Source organism: Mustela nigripes, chromosome 16 (genome assembly GCF_022355385.1).
Source record: "Mustela nigripes isolate SB6536 chromosome 16, MUSNIG.SB6536, whole genome shotgun sequence".
NCBI classification, from domain to species: Eukaryota; Metazoa; Chordata; class Mammalia; order Carnivora; family Mustelidae; genus Mustela; species Mustela nigripes.
In genome coordinates this window covers 12079714-12103749 of record NC_081572.1, presented here as the reverse complement: position 1 = coordinate 12103749, position 24036 = coordinate 12079714, and the positions used below count along the sequence as shown (strand labels likewise).

At 37.9% G+C, this 24036-nt stretch overlaps 1 protein-coding gene across 7 annotated transcripts in view; it reads left to right on the top strand.

Annotated features, from left to right (window-relative positions):
* CEP112 (centrosomal protein 112) overlaps positions 1–24036 on the top strand; it is a 461470-nt gene that overhangs the window by 170639 nt on the left and 266795 nt on the right. For all 7 annotated transcript variants that reach the window (XR_009400487.1, XM_059380609.1, XM_059380606.1 and 4 more), the window contains one exon: positions 15598–15705. Coding sequence is in view for 6 of the 7 variants with exons in the window: in XM_059380609.1 (XP_059236592.1) it covers positions 15598–15705 (108 nt within the window). In the remaining variant the exon portion in view is untranslated. The remainder of the gene's footprint in view (positions 1–15597; positions 15706–24036) is intronic.

The window sequence follows — 24036 nt, the reverse complement described above, 5'->3', positions numbered from 1 at the left end:
TCTCTCATGGTTCACCTCCCCCTCCAATTTCCCCCAACTACCTTCTCCTCTCTATCTCCCCACGTCATCCATGCTATTTGTTATGCTCCACAAATAAGTGAAACCATATGATAATTGACTCTCTCTGCTTGACTTATTTCACTCAGCATAATCTCTTTCAGTCCCGTCCATGTTGCTACAAAAGTTGGGTATTCGTCCTTTCTGATGGAGGCATAATACTCCTTAGTGTATATGGACCACATCTTCCTTATCCATTCGTCCATTGAAGGGCATCTTGGTTCTTTCCACAGTTTGGCGACCATGGCCATTTGGATACTAGCCCTTTATCTGATATATCATTTGCAAATATCTTCTCTCATTCTGTCAGTTGTCTTTTGGTTTTGTTGCCTGTTTCCTTTGCTGTGCAAAAGCTTTTGAACTTGATGAAGTCCCGATATTTCATTTTGCCCTTGCTTCCCTTGCCTTTGGCAATGTTTCTAGGAAGATGTTGCAGCGGCTGAGGTCAAAGAGGTTTCTGCCTGTGTTCTCCTCAAGGATTTTGATGGATTACTTTCTCACATGGAGGTCTTTCACCCATTTTGAGTCTCTTTTTGTGTGTGGTGTAAGGAAATGGTCCAGTTTCATTTTTCTGCATGTCACTGTTCAATTTTCCCAACACCATTTATTGAAGAGACTGTCTTTTTTCCATTGGATATTCTTTCCTGCTTTGTCAAAGATTAGTCGATCATAGAGTTGAAGGTCTATTTCTGGGCTCTCTATTCTTTTCCATTGATCTATGTGTCTGTTTTTGTGCCAGTACCATACTGTCTTGATGATGACAGTTTTGTAATAGAGCTTGAAGTCTGGAATTGTGATGCCACCAACTTTGGCTTTCTTCTTCAACATTCCTTTGGCTATTAGAGGTATTTTCTGGTTCCATATAAATTTTAGGATTATTTGTTCCATTTCTTTGAAAAAAATGGATGGTATTTTGATAGGGATTGCATTAAATGTTTAGATTACTTTAGGTAGCAGAGGCATTTTCACAATATTTGTTCTTCCAATCCATGAACATGGAACATTTTTCCATTTCTTTGTGTCTTCCTCCATTTCTTTCATGAGTACTTTATAGTTTTCTGTACAGTTCTTTGCCTATTTGGTTAGGTTTATTCCTAGGTATCTTATGGTTTGGGGTGCAATTGTAAATGGGATTGACTCCTTAATTTCTCTTTCTTCTGTCTTGTTGTTGGTGTGTAGAAATGCAACTGATTTTTGTGCATTGATTTTATATCCTGCCACTTTACTGAATTCCTGTACAAGTTCTAGCAGATTTGGAGTGGAATCTTTTGGGTTTTCCACATAAAGTTTCATATCATCTGCATCTGCAAAGAGTAATAGTTTGACTACTTCTTTGCCGATTTGGATGCCTTTAATTTCTTTTTGTTGTCTAATTGCTGAGGCTAGGACTTCTAGTACTATGCTGAATAGCAGTGGTGATAATGGACATCCTTGCTGTATTCCTGACCTTGGCATAAAAGCTCTCAGTTTTTCTCCATTGAGGATGATATTCGCTGTGGGTTTTTCATATATGACTTTGATAATGTTGAGATATGTACCCTCTATCCCTACACTTTGAACAGTTTTGATCAAGAAAGGTTGCTGTGCTTTGTCAAATGCTTTTTTCAGCATATATTGAGAGTATTCTATGGTTCTTGTTCATTCTTTTATTAATGTATTGTATCACATTGATTGATTTGAGGATGTTGAACCAAACTTGCAGGCCTGGAATAAATCCCACTTGGTCGTGTTGAAAAGATTCCTTTTCATGTACTGTTGGACCCTGTTGGCTAGTATTTTGGTGAGAATTTTTGCATCTGTGTTCATCGAGGATATTGGTCTATAATTCTCTTTTTTGATGGGATATTTTCTGGTTTGGGGATCAAGGTAATGCTGGCCTCATAAAATGAGTTTGGAAGTTTTCCTTCAATTTCTATTTTTTGGAACAGTTTCAGGAGAATAGGAATTAATTCTTTAAATGTTCAGTAGAATTCCCCTGGGAAGCCATCTGACCCTGGGCTCTTGTTCTTTGGGAGATTTTTGATGATTGCTTCAATCTCCTTACTGGTTATGAGCCTGTTCAGGTTTTCTATTTCTTCCTGGTTCAGTTCTGGTAGTTTATATGTCTTTAGGAATGCATCCATTTCTTCCAGATTGTCAAATTTGCTGGCGTATAGTTGCTCATAATATGTTCTTAAAATTGTTTGTATTTCTTTGGTGTTGGTTTTGATCTCTCCTCTTTCATTCACGATTTTATAATTTGGGTCCTTTCTCTTTTCTTTTTGGTAAGTCTGGCTAGGGGTTTATCAATCTTGTTAATTCTTTCAAAGAACCAACTCCTAGTTTCATTGATTTGTTCTACTGGTTTTTTTTTTTTTTTTTGGTTTCTATTTCATTGATTTCTGCTCTGATCTTTATTATTTCTCTGCTCCTGCTGTGTTTAGGCTTTCTTTGCTATTCTTTCTCCAGCTCCTTTAGTTGTAGGGGTAGGTTGTGTATTTGAGACCTTTCTTTTTTCTTGAGAAAGGCTTATATCACTATATATTTTCCTCTCAGGACTGCCTTTGCTGTGTCCCACAGATTTTGAACCGTTGTGTTTTCATTATCATTTGTTTCCATGAATTTTTTCGATTCTTCTTTAATTTCCTGGTTGACCCATTCATTCTTTAGTAGGAGGCTCTTTAGCCTCCATGTATTTGTGTTCTTTCCAGATTTCTTCTTCTTATTAAGTTCTAGCTTCAGAGCATTGTGGTCTGAAAATATGCAGGGAATGATCCTAATCTTTTGGTACCCGTTGAAACCTGATTTCTGCCCAGGATGTGATCTATTCTGGAGAATGTTACATATGCAGTAGAGAAGAATGTGTATTCTGTTGCTTTGGGATGGAATGTTTGGAATATATTTGTGATGTCCATCTGGTCCAGTGTGTCATTTAAGGCCTTTATTTCCTTGTTGATCTTTTGCTTGGATAATCTGTCCATTTCAGTGAGGGGGGTGTTAAAGTTCCCTACTATTATGGTATTATTGTCAGTGTGCTTCTTTGATTTTGTTATTAATTGGTTTGTATAGTTGGCTGCTCCCATGTTAGGGGCATAGGTATTTAAAATTGTTAGATTTTCTTGTTGGACAGACACTTTGAGTATGATACAGTGTCCTTCCTCATCTCTTATTATAGTCTTTGGCTTAAAATCTAATTGACCTGATGGCATGCCTGGGTGGCTCAGTGGGTTAAGCTCTGCCTTCGGCTCAGGTCGTGATCCCAGGGTCCTGGGAACAAGCCCTGCATCTGGCTCTCTGCTCAGTGGGGAGCCTGCGTCCTCCTCTCTCTGCCTGCCTCTCTGCCTACTTGTGATCTCTGTCTGTCAAATAAATAAAATCTGTAAAAAAAAAATCTAATTGATTTATATAAGGATTACCACCCTAGCCTTCTTTTGATGTACATTAGCAGGGTAAATTGTTTTCCACCCCCTCACTTTAAGGTGTCTTTGGGTCTAAAATGAGTTTCTTGTAGACGGCATATTGATGGGTTTTTTTATCCATTCTGATACCCTGTGTCTTTTGATTGGGGCATTTAACCCATTTACATTCAGGGTAATTATTGAGAGATATGAATTTAGTGCCATTGTATTGCCTGTAAGGTGACTGTTACTGTATATTGTCTCTGTTCCTTTCTGGTTTACAACTTTTAGGCTCTCTCTTTGCTTAGAGGACCCCTTTCAATATTTCCTGTAGAGCAGGTTTAGTGTTTACAAATTCTTTTAGTTTTTGTTTGTCCTGGAAGCTTTTTATCTCTCCTTCTATTTTCAATGATAGCCTAGCTGGATGTAGTATTCTTGGCTGCATGTTTTTCTCATTTAGTGCTCTGAGTATATCATGCCAGTTCTTTGTGTCCTGTCAGGTCTCTGTGGATAAGTCTGCTGCCAATCTAACATTTTTACTATTGTATGTTACAGACTTCTTGTCCTGAGTGCTTTCAGGATTTTCTCTTTGTCACTAAGACTTGTAAGTTTTACTGTTAGATGATGGGGTGTGGACCTATTCTTACTGATTTTGAAGAGGGTTCTCTGCCTTCCTGGATTTTGATGCTTATTCCCTTTGCTATATTAAGGAAATTTTCTACAATAATTGGCTCCAATATACCTTCTACCCTCCTCTCTCTTTGTTCTTCTTCTGGAATCCCAATTATTATAATATTGTTTCATCTTATGGTATCCCTTATCTCTCGAATTCTCCCCTCATGGTTCAGTAGTTGTTTGCCTCTCTTTTGCTCAGCTTCTTTATTCTCCATCATTTGGTCTTCTATATCACTAATTCTTTCTTCTGCCTCATTTATCCTAGCAGTAAGAGCCTCCATCTTTTTTAAAAGATTTTTATTTATTTATTTGGCAGACAGAGATCACAAGTAGGCAGAGAGGCAGGTGGTGTGGGGGAGGGGGAGAGCAGGCTCCCTGCTGAGCAGAGGGCCCGATGTGGGGCTTGATCCCAGGACCCAGGGATCATGACCTGAGCTGAAAGCAGAGGCTTTCAACCCATTGAGCCACCCAGGTGCCCCAGGAGCCTCCATTTTTTATTGCACCTTATTAATAGCTTTTTAAATTTCAGTCTGGTTACATTTTAGTTCTTCTATTTCTCCAGAAAGGGCTTTTATTTCTCCAGACAGTGTTTCTCTAATATTTTCCATGCCTTTTTCGAGCCCAGCTAGCACCTTGAGAATCGTCATTCTAAACTCTAGATTTGACATATTACCAACGTCTGTATTGATTAGGTCCCTAGCCTTAGATATTGCCTCTTTTTCTTTCTTTCTTTCTTTCTTTCTTTTTTTTTTTTTTTGAGCTGAGTTTTCCTGCCTTGTCATTTTATCCAGATAAGAATATATGAATGAGAGAATAAAATGCTGAAAGGGTGGGAAAGACCCCAGAAAAGTATATGTTAATTAAATCAGAGGAGACCCCCAAATCATGGGGAGAAGAAAGGGGGTAAAAAGAAGTTACAAAAATTAAGAAAAAAAGAAAATATACATTTTAGACTGGTGAATAGAACAGAGCCAAGCACTTTGTTTGGGGAGCATTTTGGTCTCTTAGAAGAAACTACCTCCCAAAATTTTAAAGAAAGAAAGACACACACACACACACACACACACACAAGGGTAAACACGATGAAGGGATGGAATATGGCTGTAAAGATGAACATTTTTAGGGGCGCCTGGGTGGCTCAGTGGGTTAAGCCGCTGCCTTCGGCTCAGGTCATGATCTCAGAGTCCTGAGATCGAGTCCCGCATCGGGCTCTCTGCTCAGCAGGGAGCCTGCTTCCCTCTCTCTCTGCCTACCTCTCCATCTACTTGTGATTTCTCTCTGTCAAATAAATAAATAAAATCTTTAAAAAAAAAGAAAAAGATGAACATTTTTAAAAAGTTCTAAAAAAGGAGTTGATAAGATAAGTTGGTTGGGAAAAGAAAGAAAAAGAAAGTGGAGAGAATTTTCTCAGGTTGGAGACTAGAACAAACCCTGTGCTAGATTTAGGGTATATTTTGATCTATTAAAAGAAGTTGTATCCCAGAATTATTTAGAAGAAAAAACGCTATGTGTATACAAAAAATAAAGTTAGATACAATGAAGGATAAAATATGACTATAATTATGAAGGTTCAAAAAGATTTTTTTTTTTTTAAGAAAGGTGTTGTTAAGATAAACTTTCAGAAAGTGGTCGATTTTCTGTTTCTAGAATTGCTGCTCTTCTTCCCTTCAATCAATTTGTAGGTGTTTGGAATGATTTGATAACTATCTAGCTGATCTCCTGCTACCTGATGACATCTCAGCCTGCTGCTCCTCTGCCATCTTGACTCCTCCCCCTAATGCCATGTAACATATTAATAAAGGAGAAAACAGCATGATCATCTGAGTAGAGACATAAGAAACATTTAAAAAGTTCAATACCATTCATGATAAAAAAAGAATTCTTGGCAAATTAAGACTGAAAGCAAACTTACATAACTTAATAATGGACATCTATGAAAACTCTATGGCTAGTGTACTTAACATTGAAAGGCTTAATGCTTTCCTCCTAAGAGTGAGGAAACCATGTCTGCTTTTGCCACCTCTGTTCAACATTGCATTTGACATTCTAGCCAGTGCACTAAGGCAAAATAAGGAAAAAATGGAAAGAGAGAGAGAGAGAAAGAAAGAAAAGAAAGGAAGGAAGGAAAAGAGGGAGAGGGTGAGGAAAAGAAAGGAAAAGCAAACATATTAATTGGAAAGGGAAAAGTACACATATCTTCAGATGACACAATGATCTTTTATGATCAAAATTTATACAAGAAATATGAGAATTAATAAATGATTTCAACAAGTTTTCAGGATACAACTTTAAAATATGAAATGTAGCCATACTTTTATATACTAGCAATGAAATATCTGCAAATGAAATTAAGAAAACAGTTTAACCCACAATAATGGTAATTCTTTCAAGTTGATAAATTTTTTTTTAAGATGAAAAAGTAGCCTGTGTTGTATGGCAGAACTGAGAGTCCTGGGGATAATGTCGTCTCAGGAACGATTAAATGAAGAACCCTGCCTAGGCACAGAATGGACTGCCATAAAATATGGAAATCCAGGGATGAACAATGGTATGTGTGGAACTGATTCTGGAACCACCCTTAATTGTTCTACCCTCATATGTCTGACTGTTCTGCTATGTGCCTGGTTCATGGTCTTTCTTCTATTTTGCTTCACCAATCCTGCCAGATGCATTTGATTCTCCCACTTCTGGACATCATTGAGTTCAAGAGTTCCTGCCTTCTAAGTATCATATCTTTATGGACTGGTTAAATGATCCCATGAAGGACCCATTGGGTCCAAGCCTCTGGGATTCCTTTCTTCCTCCATATAACCCTACTCCTGTGTCCTGTCTTTGTGAGTAGTTATCACCCTGTCTGATCTGCCCCAGTGGTGCTTGATTTAGGCTCTTTGAAAAATGACAGTGATGGCAGCCAATGAGCAACAAATTCTTTTGATGGTCTTCTATTGAAGAAATAGTTTTCAGTGGTTTCCATCATAAATAGTTTTGCCAAATGCAGTTGGGTTTCTGAAATAGAGATAGTACCTTTGATGTGAGTATAACAATAAGAACATCATCTATGATGGAACCCTTTTATAGCTGGGCTCATTCACAAATCAAATAATTCTTACCTGGCAAATTGTAACAAATGTTAAGAAAATATATATGTCAAAACATGGTAAATTAGAAGTCCTCTACTCCAGATTATCAGTTAAAAAGTATGCATCCGATGTAGCTCAAATTCTTTAAAAAATCAGCAGATTCATTATTTGGAGAATCATGTTTTCAAATTTTTTCCATAGTCTATATTTTTAACAGTCTTCTTTTTCTGTTGTTGTCTTGAACTGCTCATTTCTTTCCTTACTAAAATCTTTGTGTAAAAGCCAACAGAGCTTAGGGCATCTTTTTCCATTTGGAAACTGCTGCAGATAGCAGACAATGGGAATTTGAATTAAAAAAAAATAAAAGCTTTGAGTTTGTTTTTGAAAGTGAATTGCTATTTCAAAAATGAGGCCCAGGAGAGAAAAATGGAACAGAGAAAGTTTAAAAAAAAAATTGCTTCACACTGTTTCTTTCACTTTGAAGAACTTTTTATCTCATTTAAGATTGCTTCAATAACCTAATTTTTACTCCAGTGGTGAACTCTATTATAAATATTAGCTATCAGCAATTAGTGATATAAAATATACATATTTTAATTGTGAAAATGTACTACTGTGGTAGAATTTTCCACTTATACATATGTAATCACACTTTTAAAAGAAATAGTATTCTATATTTACCTATTCTCTGTGAAACAAATAGATGACTGAAAAAGACAGCTATGTTTTTGAAGTACTGGCAGGAATTCTAAAGTGAAACTTTTTAATCTTTTAAACTGACTGCATGAATGTCAGCTAACTAGTTCCTCCTGGGGCTTCCACTAGCCACTTGACTTCTAGTTAATTTTTCTACCCTTGAAAGTACATCCTCATTAAATGGTATTTGCTGCTAAGCTGCTAAATATGTGACTTTAAATTCAATTCCTTTTTTTTTTTTTTTCTTTTTTCCCCTTTTCTTTTAACTGTCATCAGCTACCTGATGTTAGCTTTGGACTTGGAGAACCCACTGGCTTGCCATGCAAACAAAATTCTGAAACACAGCTGTTGACTAGTGAGGTTGCTTCTGGCTCCTCTTACACTTGTAACTGGTTAGCAGTTTCTTACATTCTTAGAGATTGTAAATTTAATTCATCACCCTATTATTGCTGTTGAATACCTGAAAAAATATTCTCAAGTTACAAGGAAGAAAGAATTCCCTCTGGATATATTTGTGTCATTAAGTGTAAATGGATAACAGACAAAGAAAGAGTCATCATATGAACCATTCATTGTGACTTAGACCTTTGTCCTCTTGTCCTTTAAGGGTCCTGCTGGCTCATGTAATTTTAAGTAAGTTTTTTTTTTTTAAGACAAGTTTTAAGATAATAAAAGATCCAATATAAATAGAAGCATTTTATCTCAGTTACTTTTTGATGATAATGGAGACATCTCTCTACCCTTTTAACATTTGGAATTTTGTCTTTAGATGAGATTAGGTAGTGGAAGTAAAATTCTAAAATTATATTTAAATGTTTCAATAGAGGCTATTATGATAATTCATCAATTCCAAATGACAACATCAAGAGAATATGTATAAGTATTTGGCTTTGAAAAACAAAATTAAATGACAGCAGTAGCAACAACAAAATGAGTAATTAGAAGAAATTTCAACTTTTATCCTTAAATGCTTAATTTAAGAGAAATAAATGAAGCTTTTTCCTTGTAATATTCATCAATAACTAATCTCTTTTGCAGACAAAAATAAGCCAAAAAAAAAATCTACTGAGGACATTGGACCAGAAAATATGTCATTTTTTTTTCTGCATTTGACTGATTGGAAGGGTTTTTGATTATGAAACAGTAACATTATTTTTTAATACTTCAGTTATTTTACTGACTTAATGGCCAAGGATACAACAGATTTGACTTCTTCATTCATTTATTAAAAACTTATGAATACTTGCTCCATATCAGCCATTGTTGTTTCTGGGAATTCAGAGATTATTTAGACATGTTTATGGCTTGTGTGATAGGCCAGCACATTAAAGTGTGTGATTTAATAAGTGGTGTGACTGGTGGAATAAACTTTAGTCAGAGAACACGGGGAAGGGACATTTAAGCCAGCCTCTTGAGTTTGGCATTTATCTGCAATTGTGGAGTCTTTGTTGTAACTACAAATTTCTTAAATGTTTGCTTATTGAAAGGTTGACAGTAATGAATTTAGTAAAGTCACTGAGTATAAGAGCACTTAGACAATGCAGTTTTATTTCTATATCAGCAGCCAACAAATAGAAAATAAACTTTGAAAAAGATGTCAGCGTGAGAAAGCTTCACGTCAGTACCAAAGAATAAATCCAGCAAATAACGTGCAAGACTTCTGTTTTAAAAACTGGAAAACATTATCAAGAAAAGAAGACCTAAATAAATTGGCAGATTCAAAGGCTCAATGTCATAAACATGTCAGTTCTCCCCATATTCATGTATAAAATCAACACAGTTCTGAAAATCAAAATGTTAGTAATGGGTTTTTTGGGCTTTGGGGGGGAGGGGTTGGTATGTGGTTTTTGCTTGTTTGGTGTTTGTTTTTTTGTTTTGTTTTGTTTTTGGTGGGGTGAAGGGAAATGAGAGAAACCGACAGCTGATTCTAAAATGTATATGAAAATACAAAGGGCTAAGAATTGCTCTGGCGATCCAGAAGAGCCCAGTGTATATGACCAGCTACTGAGACTAATATTCAGCTTCACTAATTAGTACCGCATGGTTTGGGCACAAGGATGACCACATGTTACAGAAGACAGAGACTCAAAATTAGACTCGTACATACATGATCCGTCTGACTCATGTTGAAGGGGGTGCTGCAGTGCAGCAGGGAAAGAATGATCTTTGTAGGAAATGCCACCGTGTCAATTGGATAGCCACATGGGGAAAAGAAGAGAATCTTACCTCTTATTTTACCCATGCACAAAATTAATTCCAGGATTATAGATGTACAAGTGATAGTTTCAGTGATCATTACATAAAACTTTCAGAAGAAAGCGTAGAAACATATTTGATAGTTGGAACTAGTAAGGATTTTCTAAATAGGAAACAAAAAATCCCAAAATGTTGAATATAACGTTATTAAAATTAAAAAAAAAAAAAACATGCTCATTAAAAGAGACCAGGAGAAAGTGGAAAGGCAACTTCAGAGTGCAAGATTCAGGTGTGGAGTCCGAAATTCATATCCAGAGCAGATCCAGAACTCCCACAAACTGATTGGGACGGGTACCATAGATATCATCTGTATTCTATCAATTTATGGTTTTCTCTCACAAAAGAACTGTAGATATAATCAACTAATGAGTTCAATGGTATTCCTGTTAAGGATATTAGTTTCTACGGAGTCTTTAGCCAACCATAGAATTAATGATCTGCTTTTCTGCCATTTGTATCTATCTGCCTGCCTGCCTGTTTCTGTCGATCGGCTGATCGCTCGATCGATTAATCCAAACATACTTGAAGGACAGTTTTTTATAGTTTACCTACATATGTATTAAATACAAAAATATATTTTGAATTGTATATTCCTATACAACTGTCTGCCTATTATAACGTGAATTGTATGTTGAATTATTCCGAATATAGTTACACAAGAGTACTTTACTAGAGAAAGAGCATAATTTACGACCCTATTTGACAGTGACTGCCAGATGTCCACGCCTGCTTTCTTATTCATAGAGCCCTGATTTTATTTAGGGCAACATTAGACACAGTTTTAAAACTGCAGTTTCTCACCTTGCAGATGGAGCTTACTTTTTAATGTAGTTGCAATGAATGAGACGCAACAGCATAATTAATTTGCGATTGACAGGAACTTGCAGAAAAGCTCCTTAAAAGGGTATTCAGCTCAGCTATAGGACCCTTTGCCCTTCCCTTCCCATATGTTCAGAGCTGTAGAGGCCATTTTGCAACTATTATGGGAAGGCTGAATTGCAGAGACCTTAACCCTGACATCTTTGAACTGCCAGTATAGCGGCCCGTTTCTGAACTTGTGGCACAAGGAAAACATAAAGGGCCTATGTCGTTTAAGCTCTGCATGGTCACTTGGGTTTTCTCTTCTGTGTAGCCAAGTACCTAATGCCTGAGGCACCAGAGGAGGAAAACACCCCCCCAACCCCACCCCTTCCGTCTTTAAACACTAAATGTTCACAGAAATACACCCAACCCCTTTTTGCTCTGAAGTTGACCACTGAGTTTTACTCCTAGGTTTTCTTGAAACCAGAGTTACACAATAAAGGAGTGCTGTTGTTATTTTCCTAGCCCTTGAAGTTGAACGGAATGTGGAAAGATGTATGAGGAAGCAGAATCTTTTGTATCTATGGCAACTGAGAGAACACTGTGTTTTTATACAAACTAAGTATTTTACAAGACTTTTTAAGTTGTTTTGTTAAATTATTGAAGGAAAATGGAATGGGGCCTTGCATTTTCGGTCAGTATTATCTAAAATGACACACATTTTCATTTTCTTGTATCAGTTATTTACTTCGAATTTGTTTTAATGTTTAGGTATAAAAGGTCTTTTTATGTGTTTTAAATTCGTACCTGTTTTGGTTATAGAAGAGGATTTTGTTTTTTCTTGAAGATACTCTATTTTTGACAAGCTTTGAGTACATAAAACATTTAGTTTTTATTTTAAATTCTAAATATTTTAAATATTTAAGTATCTGTTATTTACTTTTAGTAGTCAATTTGTGCCGAGATAAAATAAGAACTTAAAATCAACTTCATGTGAAGATCTGTCTTAAAAGTACTAAATAAACCAGATCTTCCCTCCTTGATGTACCTTCTCTTTTTTCGATCCCCTTTTGCTTTTGCCAATCATTTCATTCATCCTTGAGGATTAAATGCATATTTATTGTGCATACCATACCAATTAATAATTAAGATATAAAAGAATTATAAATCATAGATTCCTTTTATTTGGTAGCTCATGATCTAGATGAATAAACAAAGCTCACACATTTGAAACACTTCTGTATTACAGAGAGAAACACAGCTTGCCATGAAAATAGATGTTGAGTCCTTGAATGTAAAGAGAAGGAAGGCCCTTATGTCAGTTGGGGGGATTAAAGAACACCTCACAGACCGGAGAGGAAACTTGAGTCAGCCTTGAAGACTATCAGTTTGGGCGAGGGAAAACACAAAAGGGTTTTCCAGAGAGTGCAAAGAACAAAAGGCTAGGATCAAGAACAGACATGGCTTGTTTGGGAAAAGCCAAGGATCTTGGAGTATAGGGAGCGCAGACTGCTGAGGACAGGCTAAGGAGCCTTCTGCTTGAGGTCTGATGTGACAACCACTGAAGGAAAGAGAGCCTTGAAACCCACATCTTGAGTTAGAAACAAAAGAAAACAAAGTGCACTTGAGTATTCCTTAGTAAATTTATTCATGGCCACAATACCAACTACCTGTAGATCAATAATCTTTTAACTCTGATCATTGAATTTGGAAGCCGATGACTTAGTATTATTAGGGTTGCACCCTTTGGATTTTTACAAAGAAGTAGGCTAAATTTCATGCTATAGTTTAGATACTTCAGACCTGGGTGTGAGAAGCAGACTCTGGAATGGACTGTTGGATAGCACAGCAGTGAGTGGCCATATGCATTTTGTTCTCCTCCAGTGTGACTGGGTGCTCTTCACTGAAGAGCTTTGTTCCTAGAGCCTTAAAGTTTAATCATGTCTTAGTAAATGCATTTGAATTTTTTTTTTTTTAATTTAAGATGAAAAACTGTGAAGGAAGGACTTTTAGGATTCATTTCCCCTAATGTTCATGTTTTGTCCAATCCTAGCAGTTACCAAAGGTAACCCGCAAGAGAGCATTGGATACAAGCTGGGGAAGAAAAAGAAAAAGAAATATCTCAAGCTATCAGTGCAGCAGCAGAATAATAAATAATATAAAGTAGCCAGTGGTAAGATGATTATCACATTAACTGACAGTTGTCTCAAGAAAGATATCTTCTGAGACAAAATCAAATCAGGGGAAGAAAGACAAATGAAAAACTGTACTAGGAATACAAGGTGTGATTTTCATATTATAGGAAGCGATTTTTCATTACTATCTGTAAGAATATTTCTTTCTTGGCACATATAAACAAGAATCTGGCAAGAGCAGAGATAATCATACATTATCTCTAATTTTATATGTGACAAATGTCAGATTCAACATGATCTTGTATGTTATCGAAACTCTCGCACTATTAAATGTTGAAAATTACTTATTCATCAAATCTCAAACCTAGTTTCATACACTTGGTTTGCCTTTTTTCTTTTTCTTCTTCATTTGACTACTGAGGCCCTATAGGTGCTGGGCAGGGGGCTAAATCATTGGGATACATGGGTGAATGTGGAGTTCCTTTACCATGGGTGAGGCAGACATTAAAATGAGCCCTAAGGAGTAAGTAAGTTGTATAGTATACTTGAAGGTGATATGTCCTATGATAAAAAGGAACAGTAGGTCAGGGCAAAGGAGACTGTGACGACGGGGAGGTGGGCTGCTATTTAACTAGGCTGGTCAGGGAGGCTTCAGTACAAAGATGACATCTGAGCAGAAACTTGACTTAAAGAAAGAAGCTGTGTGACCATCTGAGGGGAAGCTGCTGGACACCAAGGCAAGAGCATCTCTGGCATGTCTCCAGCCCAGCAAGGAGACGGTGGGCTGGAGTGGTGGTGGTTATATAGAGTAGCAGAGATGAATGGAGAGAGGTACCTAGGATTAGATCATGTGAGACCTCATGGAATATGGCATAGTGTTTGACTTTTAATTTTTTCTATAATAACACCTTTATTAAGATATAATTCACATATGGGGTGGCCAGGTGGCTTAATTAGTTAAGTGTCCCAACTCTTGTTCTCAGCTCAGGTCTTGATCTCGGGTGGTGAAATTAAGCCTCGAGTTGCCCGGCATGGAACCTACTTAAAAAATTTTAAAAGGGATATAATTCACACATAACAATTAATTCATTATATGTGTACAATTGAATCATTTTTAATATATTTACAAATTGTATAACCATCAGCACAATCAATTTCTTAAAAGATTTATTCATTTGTTTTAGAGAGAGCGTGAGCAGGAGGGGCAGAGAGACATGAAAGGACAGAGGGAGAGGGAGACAAGCCCAAAGCAGACTTCCACACAGACCATGGAGCCTATCTTGGGGCTCCATCTCATGACCCCAAGATCACAATCCAAGCTGTAACCAAGAGTCAGTTGCTTAACTCACTGTGCCACCAAGGCACCTCCGCACAATCAATTTTAAATTACCATTGCCCCCAAAAGAAATCTGATACCCTTTAGCAGTCAGTGCCCACCCCCCAATTCCCTCTCTCCCTAGGCAACCACTAGTCTGCTTTCTGTTTCTATGGATTTGCCTTCTGGATATTTAATACAAATGGAATCATATAACACATAGTCTTTTGCAACCATCTCCTTTCACTTAGCATAGCACTTACAAGGGTCATCCATGTTATGATGTATAACATGTATTAGTATTTCATTCCTTGTTGTGGTTGAATGACACTCCTATGTATGGATAGACCTCTTTTTGTTTATCTGTCATCCATTGATGAACATCTGGGTTAGTTCCTCTTTTTGGCTAATGAATAATGCTGCTACGAACATTTGTACACAAGTTTTGGTGTGGATGTGTGTTTTAATTTCTCACTGAGGAGTGGAATTCCTGGCTCATATGGGAACCCTGTTTATCCTTTTGAGGAACTGCCAAACCATCTTCCATTTCACATTTCCACCAGCAGGGCATGAGGGTCCTGATTTCTCCACATCTTCACCAACACTTGATATAATTGGTCTGGATTAAAGCATCCTTTGATAGTGGGTATGAAGTGGTATGTCATTATTGTTCCAATTTGAAATTGCCTAATGGCAGTGATGTTGGCATCTTCTCAGATGCTTATTGGCCAGTTGTGTATCTTCTTTGGAGAAGATACTTTTCTGTTCCTTTGCCCATTTTAAAATTGAGTATAATTGCCCATTTATTACTGGGCTGTAGGCATTCTTTATATACTCTTGATACAAGTCCCTTATCATGTATATGACTTGCAAATATTTTCTCCCCTTCAGCACATGCCAAGGCCTTAAAAATTCTTGTTGAATATTTGAATGCTCAGAAGTATATTTCCATTACAATGTTATTATGACATTAGAATTTGATAAAGTATGTACAGTATTAATTTCCCTGGCTTAAACTATTAAATATATATAAATAAATTGATATAGCTTTCATTTTCTTATCATTTTTAAATTCACCATTATGATTGATAAGGGGTATTTAAAATCTGCCATTTTAATGAATAGACAAATTACAAAAGCATGAAAAATTAAATTAAAAAATTAATTTTTTGTTTAAAAATATATTTGATTTTTAAATTTTATAGATGGAAAAAGTGGAAGCAGATCTAACTAGATCCAAGTCTCTTCGTGAGAAACAATCAAAGGAGTTTTTATGGCAGCTGGAGGATGTCAAGCAACGATATGAACAGCAGGTTGGTCTTTCATTTTGATGCCATTGAAATTTTTAAATGCATTTATAATCTCTCTTTTAAAAATCTCAGTGGCACCTATCTGGCTTAGTTGGTGGAGCATGTCACTCTTGATCTTGGGGTTGTAAGTTTGAGACCCACACTGGGTGTAGAGATTACTTAAAAATAAAACCTTAAATATCTCATCATAACATCAAATCCTTGCACAATGATGATATTACTAAGAATGTTATTACTGATATATGTGAATCATTTAAATCAAAATGTTTCAGTAAAATCCAGAAATAGGATGTTAGGTCTTTCCTGAAGTCTATTCCAATGATTTGTTAAAATGCATGTTTAATTGAAGCATTTATTGTGATTCTTGTGTCCTTCTGTTCCTGTCAGAGCAGAAGTCTGACTTGTTCATTTATTTAAGAAGTAGTTTTGGGTACCTACCATGTCCTGATTCTGGGCAGAGCAGTAAGTTAGACTGACAATGGTCCTTTTCTAACAGTGCATATACTACATTATTTTATAATAATTTTTAAAAATTTTTTATTTAAATTTAATTAACATATAGTGTATTACTAGTTTCAAGGGTGGAGTTGAGTGATTCATCAGTCACATATACACCCAGTGCTCTATATCACATGCCCTTCTTAATGCCCATCACCCAGTTATCCTATCCCCACTAGCCACTTCCCCTCCAGGAACCCTCAGTGTTTTTCTTATAGTTAAGAGTGTCTTATGGTTTGCCTCCCTCTCTGTTTTTATGTCATTTTGCTTTTCATTCCATTCCCCGTTGTTCACCTGTTTTGTTTCTTAAATTCCACATCTGAGTGAAATCATATAATTATCTTTCTCTGATTGACTTATTTCGCTTAGCATAATACTCTCTAGTTCCATCCATGTCATTACAAATGATTTTATTTGTTTTGATAGCTGAGTAGTTTTCCATTATGTACGTATGGCACTTCTTCTTTGTCCATTCATGTGTCAGTGGACATCTGGGCTCTTTCCTTCTTTTGGCTGTTGTGGTGCATGTTTCCTTTGAATCACTATGTTTCTATCCTTTGGATAAATACCTAGTAGTGCAATTTCTGGGTCATTGGGCTTCTATAAAGAACTTATCAAACTCAGTACCTAAAGAACAAAAAACAATCCAGTCAAGAAATGGGCAGAAGACATGAACAGACATTTCTCTGGAGCAGATATCCAAATGGCTAACAGAGCATTTACTGAATTTGGGCAGGTAGCCAGGCCATTAATAAAAAACAAGACAAAACAAAACACTAAATAATTTCGAAGTGATTTCTGAAGGAGAAAGAAGGTGTGAACAGAAGCCTTGTTGGGTGGAGGTGGGAAGGGGATTACCAGCATTGATGGATGGTCAGGGAATCCATCCTAGCTGGGGAGCTTTGTGCTAAGAATCTTGAAAACTCTGGGTGAGCTAGCCATGAAGTCGCATGAAGTATTCTAGGCTGGGGGAACAGAGAGTGCAAGGATCTGAGATGACAGCAAGTTGGAAGTGTTTGAGGAATGAAAATGACAGAAAAGGCCGGTTCAGCACAAGTGTGGAGGTGAAGGTTTCAGGTGTAGGAGAGGGGGTGAGAACTCGGCTTGGGCTAGGCCCAGGATGTCTGGGGCAGTGTAAGAGGTTTGGATTTTGTTCTTAGTGCTCTGTGTCTTAGTTATTCTATAAAAAATTTTTATTTTCATCTTCTCTAAAAATATATTCCTGCTAATTCTTAGAATATTCAAGGTGGTTATTAATTTTTACTTGTTTGTCTAATTTGCTTGCCTTGTTTCCTTAACATCTGGGAAAATGTTAATTAGCTTAATCACGAAGTTAAGAAACATTTTTTTGAACCTTTTTATTCTGAAAACTTGAGTAATTTTTTTATTATTGGATTTGCAATTCCTTATAAGTGGCTAATACATCAAAAACTAATTAATGCCTCATGATTACTAAATTGAATCTCACTCCTAAGTGTAGCAATTAGGGCCTCAGTTGAGTTCCATGAAAAGGAAATCTGATCTGACATGTGACCCTATGGCTGTGTGTTGTTGTCGTTCACTTATCAGAAAATGTTGGTAAAAATACCTGAGTTACTTTCATAATGATGGTGTGAAGTTTGCAAATTGGTCCTTCTTTGTTATTTGTATTATCTGCCTTATCTTCCTCCATTCTGTCTGCGCAAATCATGCCCGGGTTTCAAAACTTGCTTCCTGCTCCAACACTTACCTAAAATGTCTTGTGACCTTTTTGGCCCGCACCCATTTCTTCCTTCTCTGAAATTATGGCATTAATCATCTCATTATTCCGTACACTTAAATCAGTTTTTGTATTGTAAAATATCATAAAGAGTTCTTTTTTGGGGCACCTGGGTGGCTCAGTGGGTTAAAGCCTCTGCCTTCGGCCCAGGTCATGATCCCAGGGTCCTGGGATTGAGCCGCACATCTGGCTCTCTGATCAGCAAGGGGCCTGCTTCCCCCCTCTCTCTCTGCCTACCTCTCTGCCTACTTGTGATCTCTGTTTGTCAAATAAATAAAGAAAATCTTTAAAAAAAAAAAAAAAGAGTTCTTTTTTCCCAGAATGGAGTGTAGTCTACAATGGAACAGAAACTTTCTCTTCTATTTCTTCCAACCTCTATTACATTATGTTTCTGTAACTGAGTTGATATGAGAAATACATGATAGAATTCATTGCATCGTTTAATAATTAATTGGATTGGGAAGTGGGGATGAGAAGGAAACCGAGATGACCAAATATAAATAAGAATTTTTTTGAAGATTTTATTTATTTATTTGACAGATAGACACAGTGAGAGAGGGAACACAAGTAGGGGGCTTGTGTTCCAGGCTTCCCACCGAGCAGGGACCCGACTTGGGGCTCGATCCCAGGACCCCGGGATCATGACCTGAGCCGATGGCAGATGCTTAATGACTGAGCCACCCAGGTGGTCCTATAAATAAGAATATTAAGGAAGGGCAAAATGTGTTACATATTATTGTGCTTTAGTTATGAGGTATAATTGAGATCATTTGGGGATTAAAAGCAACATTAAAAGCAAAGATAGAAACAAGAAAAACGTCAGTTCCTCTGAGTAAGCTGGTGGAGGAACACGGAAGAGAGGAAACCCAGCAAGTTAAAAACCGCTTCTATGACACAGATATGACTGAGCAGCTATTGTGTTTCAGGCTGAGTATAAGGGGGAGAAGCATTCTCTTTAAGACTTTAAAAAATTACATTTTCAGGTGTGTCTGGTAGGCTCAGTCTGTTGAGCGTCTGACTCTTGGTTTCAGCTCTGGTCTTGTCATGATCTCAGGGTTGTGAGATCAAGCCCCGAGTTGGGCTTTGCGCTCAGTGAAGAGTTTGCTGGACATTGTGTCCCTCTCCTTCTGCCACTCCTGCCCTTCCTCTGCCTCTCACCCCCCATTCACTCGCTCTGTCTCTCAAAAAAATAAATAAATTTTTAAAATTATATTTTCATTTTGATGATAACCTTGTAGATGACAAATTTCTTTTTTTTTCTAAGATTTTATTTATTTATTTGACAGATCACAAGCAGGCAGAGAGGCAGACAGAGAGAGAGAGGGAGAAGCAGGCTCGATCCCAGAACCCTGAGATCATGACCTGAGCCGAAGGCAGAGGCTTAACCCACTGAGCCACCCAGGCACCCTGTAGATGACAAATTTCTAATCATATATAGCCAAGTGACTTCAGTGCCTGATTTGCTTTTATTTTGTGATGGATTTGGCACAACTCGGGCTTTTTAAAATTGGGCACATAAGAAAAACCCACCATGGGAAGTTAGTATTTGACTAAATAAAAATTATTTTAAGTTAAAACAAATACTATTTGCAATGAATGTGATAGGCAAAGGATGACTCTCTCATGAAATTGGTAAATATATAACAAATAAAAATATTTAGCATATAAAATAATAAGCACAAATCATAAGAAAATCATTACTGTCCCAACAAATGTCCCGGCAAAGGACAGAAACAGATAAGAAATGAATTGAATAAGTGATGTAAAAACATCTCCAGCCTTATATTAATAAAAATGCAAATTAGAATTAAAAATGATAAACCTCTAAAGTTGGCAAAAGTTTAGTGAAATTTGTACTTCATATATTGCTGATGGCATTTAAATTAATGCAGCCTTTTTGGAGAGAGTTTCGGCAGGATCTACCAAGAGTCATAAGAAGTATTTACTCCACTAACCCAATTATTTTTAATCTCAAAAATACTCAAACAATAATGTTAATTATTTTTTAGGTGATAGAATCATGGTCGATGCTTTTTCTATACTCCCTACTTTCCACATTGTGATTTTTTTTTTAAAAGATTTTTTTAAATTTATTTGACAGAGATCACAAGCAGGTAGAGAGGCAGGCAGAGAGAGGAGGAAGCAGGCTCCCTGCTGAGCAGAGAGCCCGACCTGGGGCTCAATCCCAGGACCCTGAGATCATGACCCGATCTGAAGGCAGAGGCTTTAACTCATTGTGCCACCCAGGCGACCCATGATTTTTTTTTTTAGTGTAACAATCATGTTTTTAATTTAAAAATATACTTACACAGTGATGAATCACTAAATTCTATACCTGAAACCAATTTACCATATATGTTAACTAACTTGAATTGAAATGAAAACTTGAAAAAGAAATACACTTACACAAACTTGTTTGAAAGAATGTAAGTTTCAAAAGCTTTTCTCAGAATGATGGTTTTAAAAATCTACCAGTTTTGTCTTTGTATATAGTCTTCCTTAAAGATACTTAATAAGGAAAATTATTTTTTTAAAGAATTGATACTATTAATAGAAACGGCATGCTGTTGGGATGCCTGGGTGGCTCAGTCGGTTGGGCATCTGACTCTTCATTTCGGCTCAAGTTATGATCTCCGGGTTGAGGGATTGAGTCCCATGTCCAGCTCCGTGCTGGGCGTGGAGCCTGTTTAAGATTCTCTCTCTTCCTCTCCCTCTGCCCCTGCTCATGCTCTCTCAAAAGAAAGAAAGAAAGAGAAGAAAAGAAAAGAAAGAAAAAGGTGGGGGGCCCTGGGTGGCTCAGTCGGTTAAGTGCCGTGATCCCAGGGCCTTGGGATTGAGTCCCACATGGTGCTCCCCGCTCAGCAGGGAGCCTGCTCCCCCCTCCGCCTCTGCCTCTGCCCCCCACCCTCTGTCTCTCATGAATAAATAAATAAACTCTTAAAAAAAAAAAAGAAAAGAAACTGCATGCTGTTGCTTTAATTTCGTACTTCATTTTCTGTACTTCATTTTCATGAAAAAGGGATAAATGGCACAAGAGTCCTGCAAATGTGCGACAGGAATTTTTTTAAAAATTCACACAAGAATCTCTCAGATCTTGGTGATTTCACCCATTTTATTCTTCTTATATCTATAGGCACGTTCATTAGACTCGGTGTTGAGAGTGAAGATTCCAGGCAGTCACTCACTAGGGAAAGACAAAGGCAAGAGGAATATGAGCCAGTAAATTTTAGGAGAATATTTATTGATGTGATAATATACCAACTTTTTAAAACCCTTTCTGGCAGAAAATTTTATTAACTGGAACAGTATTCCCCCAGACCACTCCAAATTGTTAAGATTTTTACTGTGAAAGTTTATCATGAGAAATGATAGGCGTATAGCTGTGGTTCCTACAAGCTAGCACAAGTTCACTGAAAACGAAGCCGATTAAACTAAGCTCATTTCCTTCTTTGAACGGGGGTTCAGGCTGGTAGATAAGGCAAGTAGCGCTGGGCTTCACTGAGCCATCTGGTAAGGTCCTTCATGAAGGCGATGTGGGAAGACATGGTTTAGGTATTGGTGCATTTTATGTGGCTAAGTGATGGTTCAAAGGGCCATCTCTGAATGACCAATTCTCGACTTGAAGTGAGATTTCTCAGTGTATCCATCACCAGATGACGAGACGGACCTAAATTTCCCTGCTTCCCTAGAGCTCAGAGGAGCAGTTAACAAGTAAGGCATGAAAACCAGTACTCTGAAGCTTTAGACAGCTGAAATTAAGATGATTAAATTTATTAGGATTGAATATAAAATCCTATGCTTAGATTTAAAAAATTATTGGGAAAAAAACCCCAGGCCGGGTGGGGTTGGTGAGTATAAAGGATGGAAACAGCAAGGCAGACAGAAAGACACGCCTGGGGTGATGGCGTAATGGGCCCAGTGCACTGTTTCCGTATCAGGTCATGTACGGAATATGTCCATTGTGGCCACTACATTTGAAGTAGGACACTGGCAAAGCTGTGTTCAAACGAAAGTCTCCAGAATATAGAAAGACTTGGAACTTGATAAGAGAAAATATTTAAAGGAATTTGGAAAAGAGAAAATAAGCCTACAGAGAATAGCATATCTGTTGGTTCTTAAATTCAAGGTCTGCCATCTAGGAAATAGTAGGATCAATCTATGTGGGAATATCCCAGTAGCCAGCAGTTAGAAGGACCGGTTCGGGGCCACGTACCGCCTTCTGGGTACGTGTATGAGTTCAGCCACCTCCCTCCCCACAGCTGTCTTGTGAGGCAGAGACCGGTAATTCTTTTTTTTTTTTTAAATAAGATTTTATTTATTTATTTGACAGTCAGAGATCACAAGTAGGCAGAGAGGCCGGCAGAGAGAGGGGGAAGCAGGCTCCTCGCTGAACAGAGAGACCCATGTAGAGCTCGATCCCAGGACCCTGATATCATAACCTGAGCTGAAGGCAGAGGCGTAACCCACTGAGCTACCCAGGCGCCCCGAGACCATTATGTCTTATCCCCATCTTCTAGATTTAGGAACTGAAGCACCTCCTCTTAAGGGACCTGACCAAGCCCCCACACCCTTAACAGGTGAAAGAATCCGACCCTGGTCCCCAGCCATGCTCCTATCCTCCACTCTAAACGGAATCCCCTTGCCCTTCCTGGGGGCAGAAATGGAACCCCTGTATAGATAATAACTGGGAGGCATATTTTGAGTCGTTTCAAAGTCATTCTTCCCTAAAACACTATTCAAGTGTGCTGCGGTTTATCTTGGAAGAAAGTAAGTTTGAAGTAGCCCTTGGGAGTATTGTAGGGGGACGCTGTACATTGGGGGGCAGGGCTGGCCTACCGCTGAGGTCCCGTTTAAACCAGTGTTCTGTGATTGTCTGTTCTTTTGCCTGATGAGACACTCAGCCCATGTGTGTATCTTGCAACAGATGGAGAGATCTCTGCCCCCCCCACTGACCTGTTTACTTACCTGCCTGTCTAGCTGGCTGTCCTTCGGGGCTTCTGCCTCCCTTCTCAGCTGCCATTTTGTGCAAGTGTGACAACGTCTCTCTTACTCTGTCTGACTTTTCTATAAAGTGTGATATACACGGGCAGGGAACGTAGACTCCCGTCACCCAGGCCCCTGTCTCCACTCAGCCCGGGGTGGGTGATCCTGGGGTGGTCAGCCAGGGCCAGGGGGTGTGTGGGCCGCATACAGGCTTCCTGGAAGGTTGGAGTCACTTGGTTATTTTGTGGGAAAGCGAAGCAGTTTTACTACTGAGGTAACAATCATATTAAAACAAACAGAGACTTTCCTGTTTTGAAGAATGCACAGTTCTCATGAATTTTTGAGATGAAATAGGACATTTCAAAGAAACCTCCAGCTTGCAGAGTCTGCTTCGGGCTATGCCCTCAGATTGCCCAGAGGGGTGCTATTTGTTTTCACTGCTGCTGGGGGTACTTTGGTGGAAAAGTTTAGAAGCCCTTATCTGGCCTCATCCTCCCATTTGATAAAGAGGGACTTGCCGTCCAGAGGAAATGAATGACTTGTGCTTTTGGGGTCTCAGTTTCCTTATTCGGTTTTCATTTCTGAGCCCCCCCCCCCATATAGGAAGCATCATGCCAGGAACTGAAACGAAGTGAAAAAAGCAAAGTGGTATTTTAAAATATTTTTGCCAGAATGCAGGCATAAAGTGAGCAGATGTGGAGAGAAAAACATCAAACGCATGGGCTAAACACTCACACAAATATCCTGTAAAGCCCAAGCTTTCATCAAGATTTCCTGTTTCTTTCCTGTATAACCCATTGGAACAAAAAGACAATTCTAATTGTCTGCACAAACCTCATTCAAGCTGGAAACAAACAACAAACCAGGCATGCTAGGATTTCCTGAACTATGGAGATTTTTTTGGCAATCCCGTCGTATCATTCTTTAGTCTTCTATTTTATATCTTCTCTTTTCACTACAAAGCCTTTAAAGGGAAATGTAGTTCAACAGATAAACAAGTGGTCAAATTCTCGGGAAAGAATAAATACTTATTGTTAATGATCATAAAAAACATTGAAGGGACCAGCTGCTTACACGTTACTCTTATTTGAAAC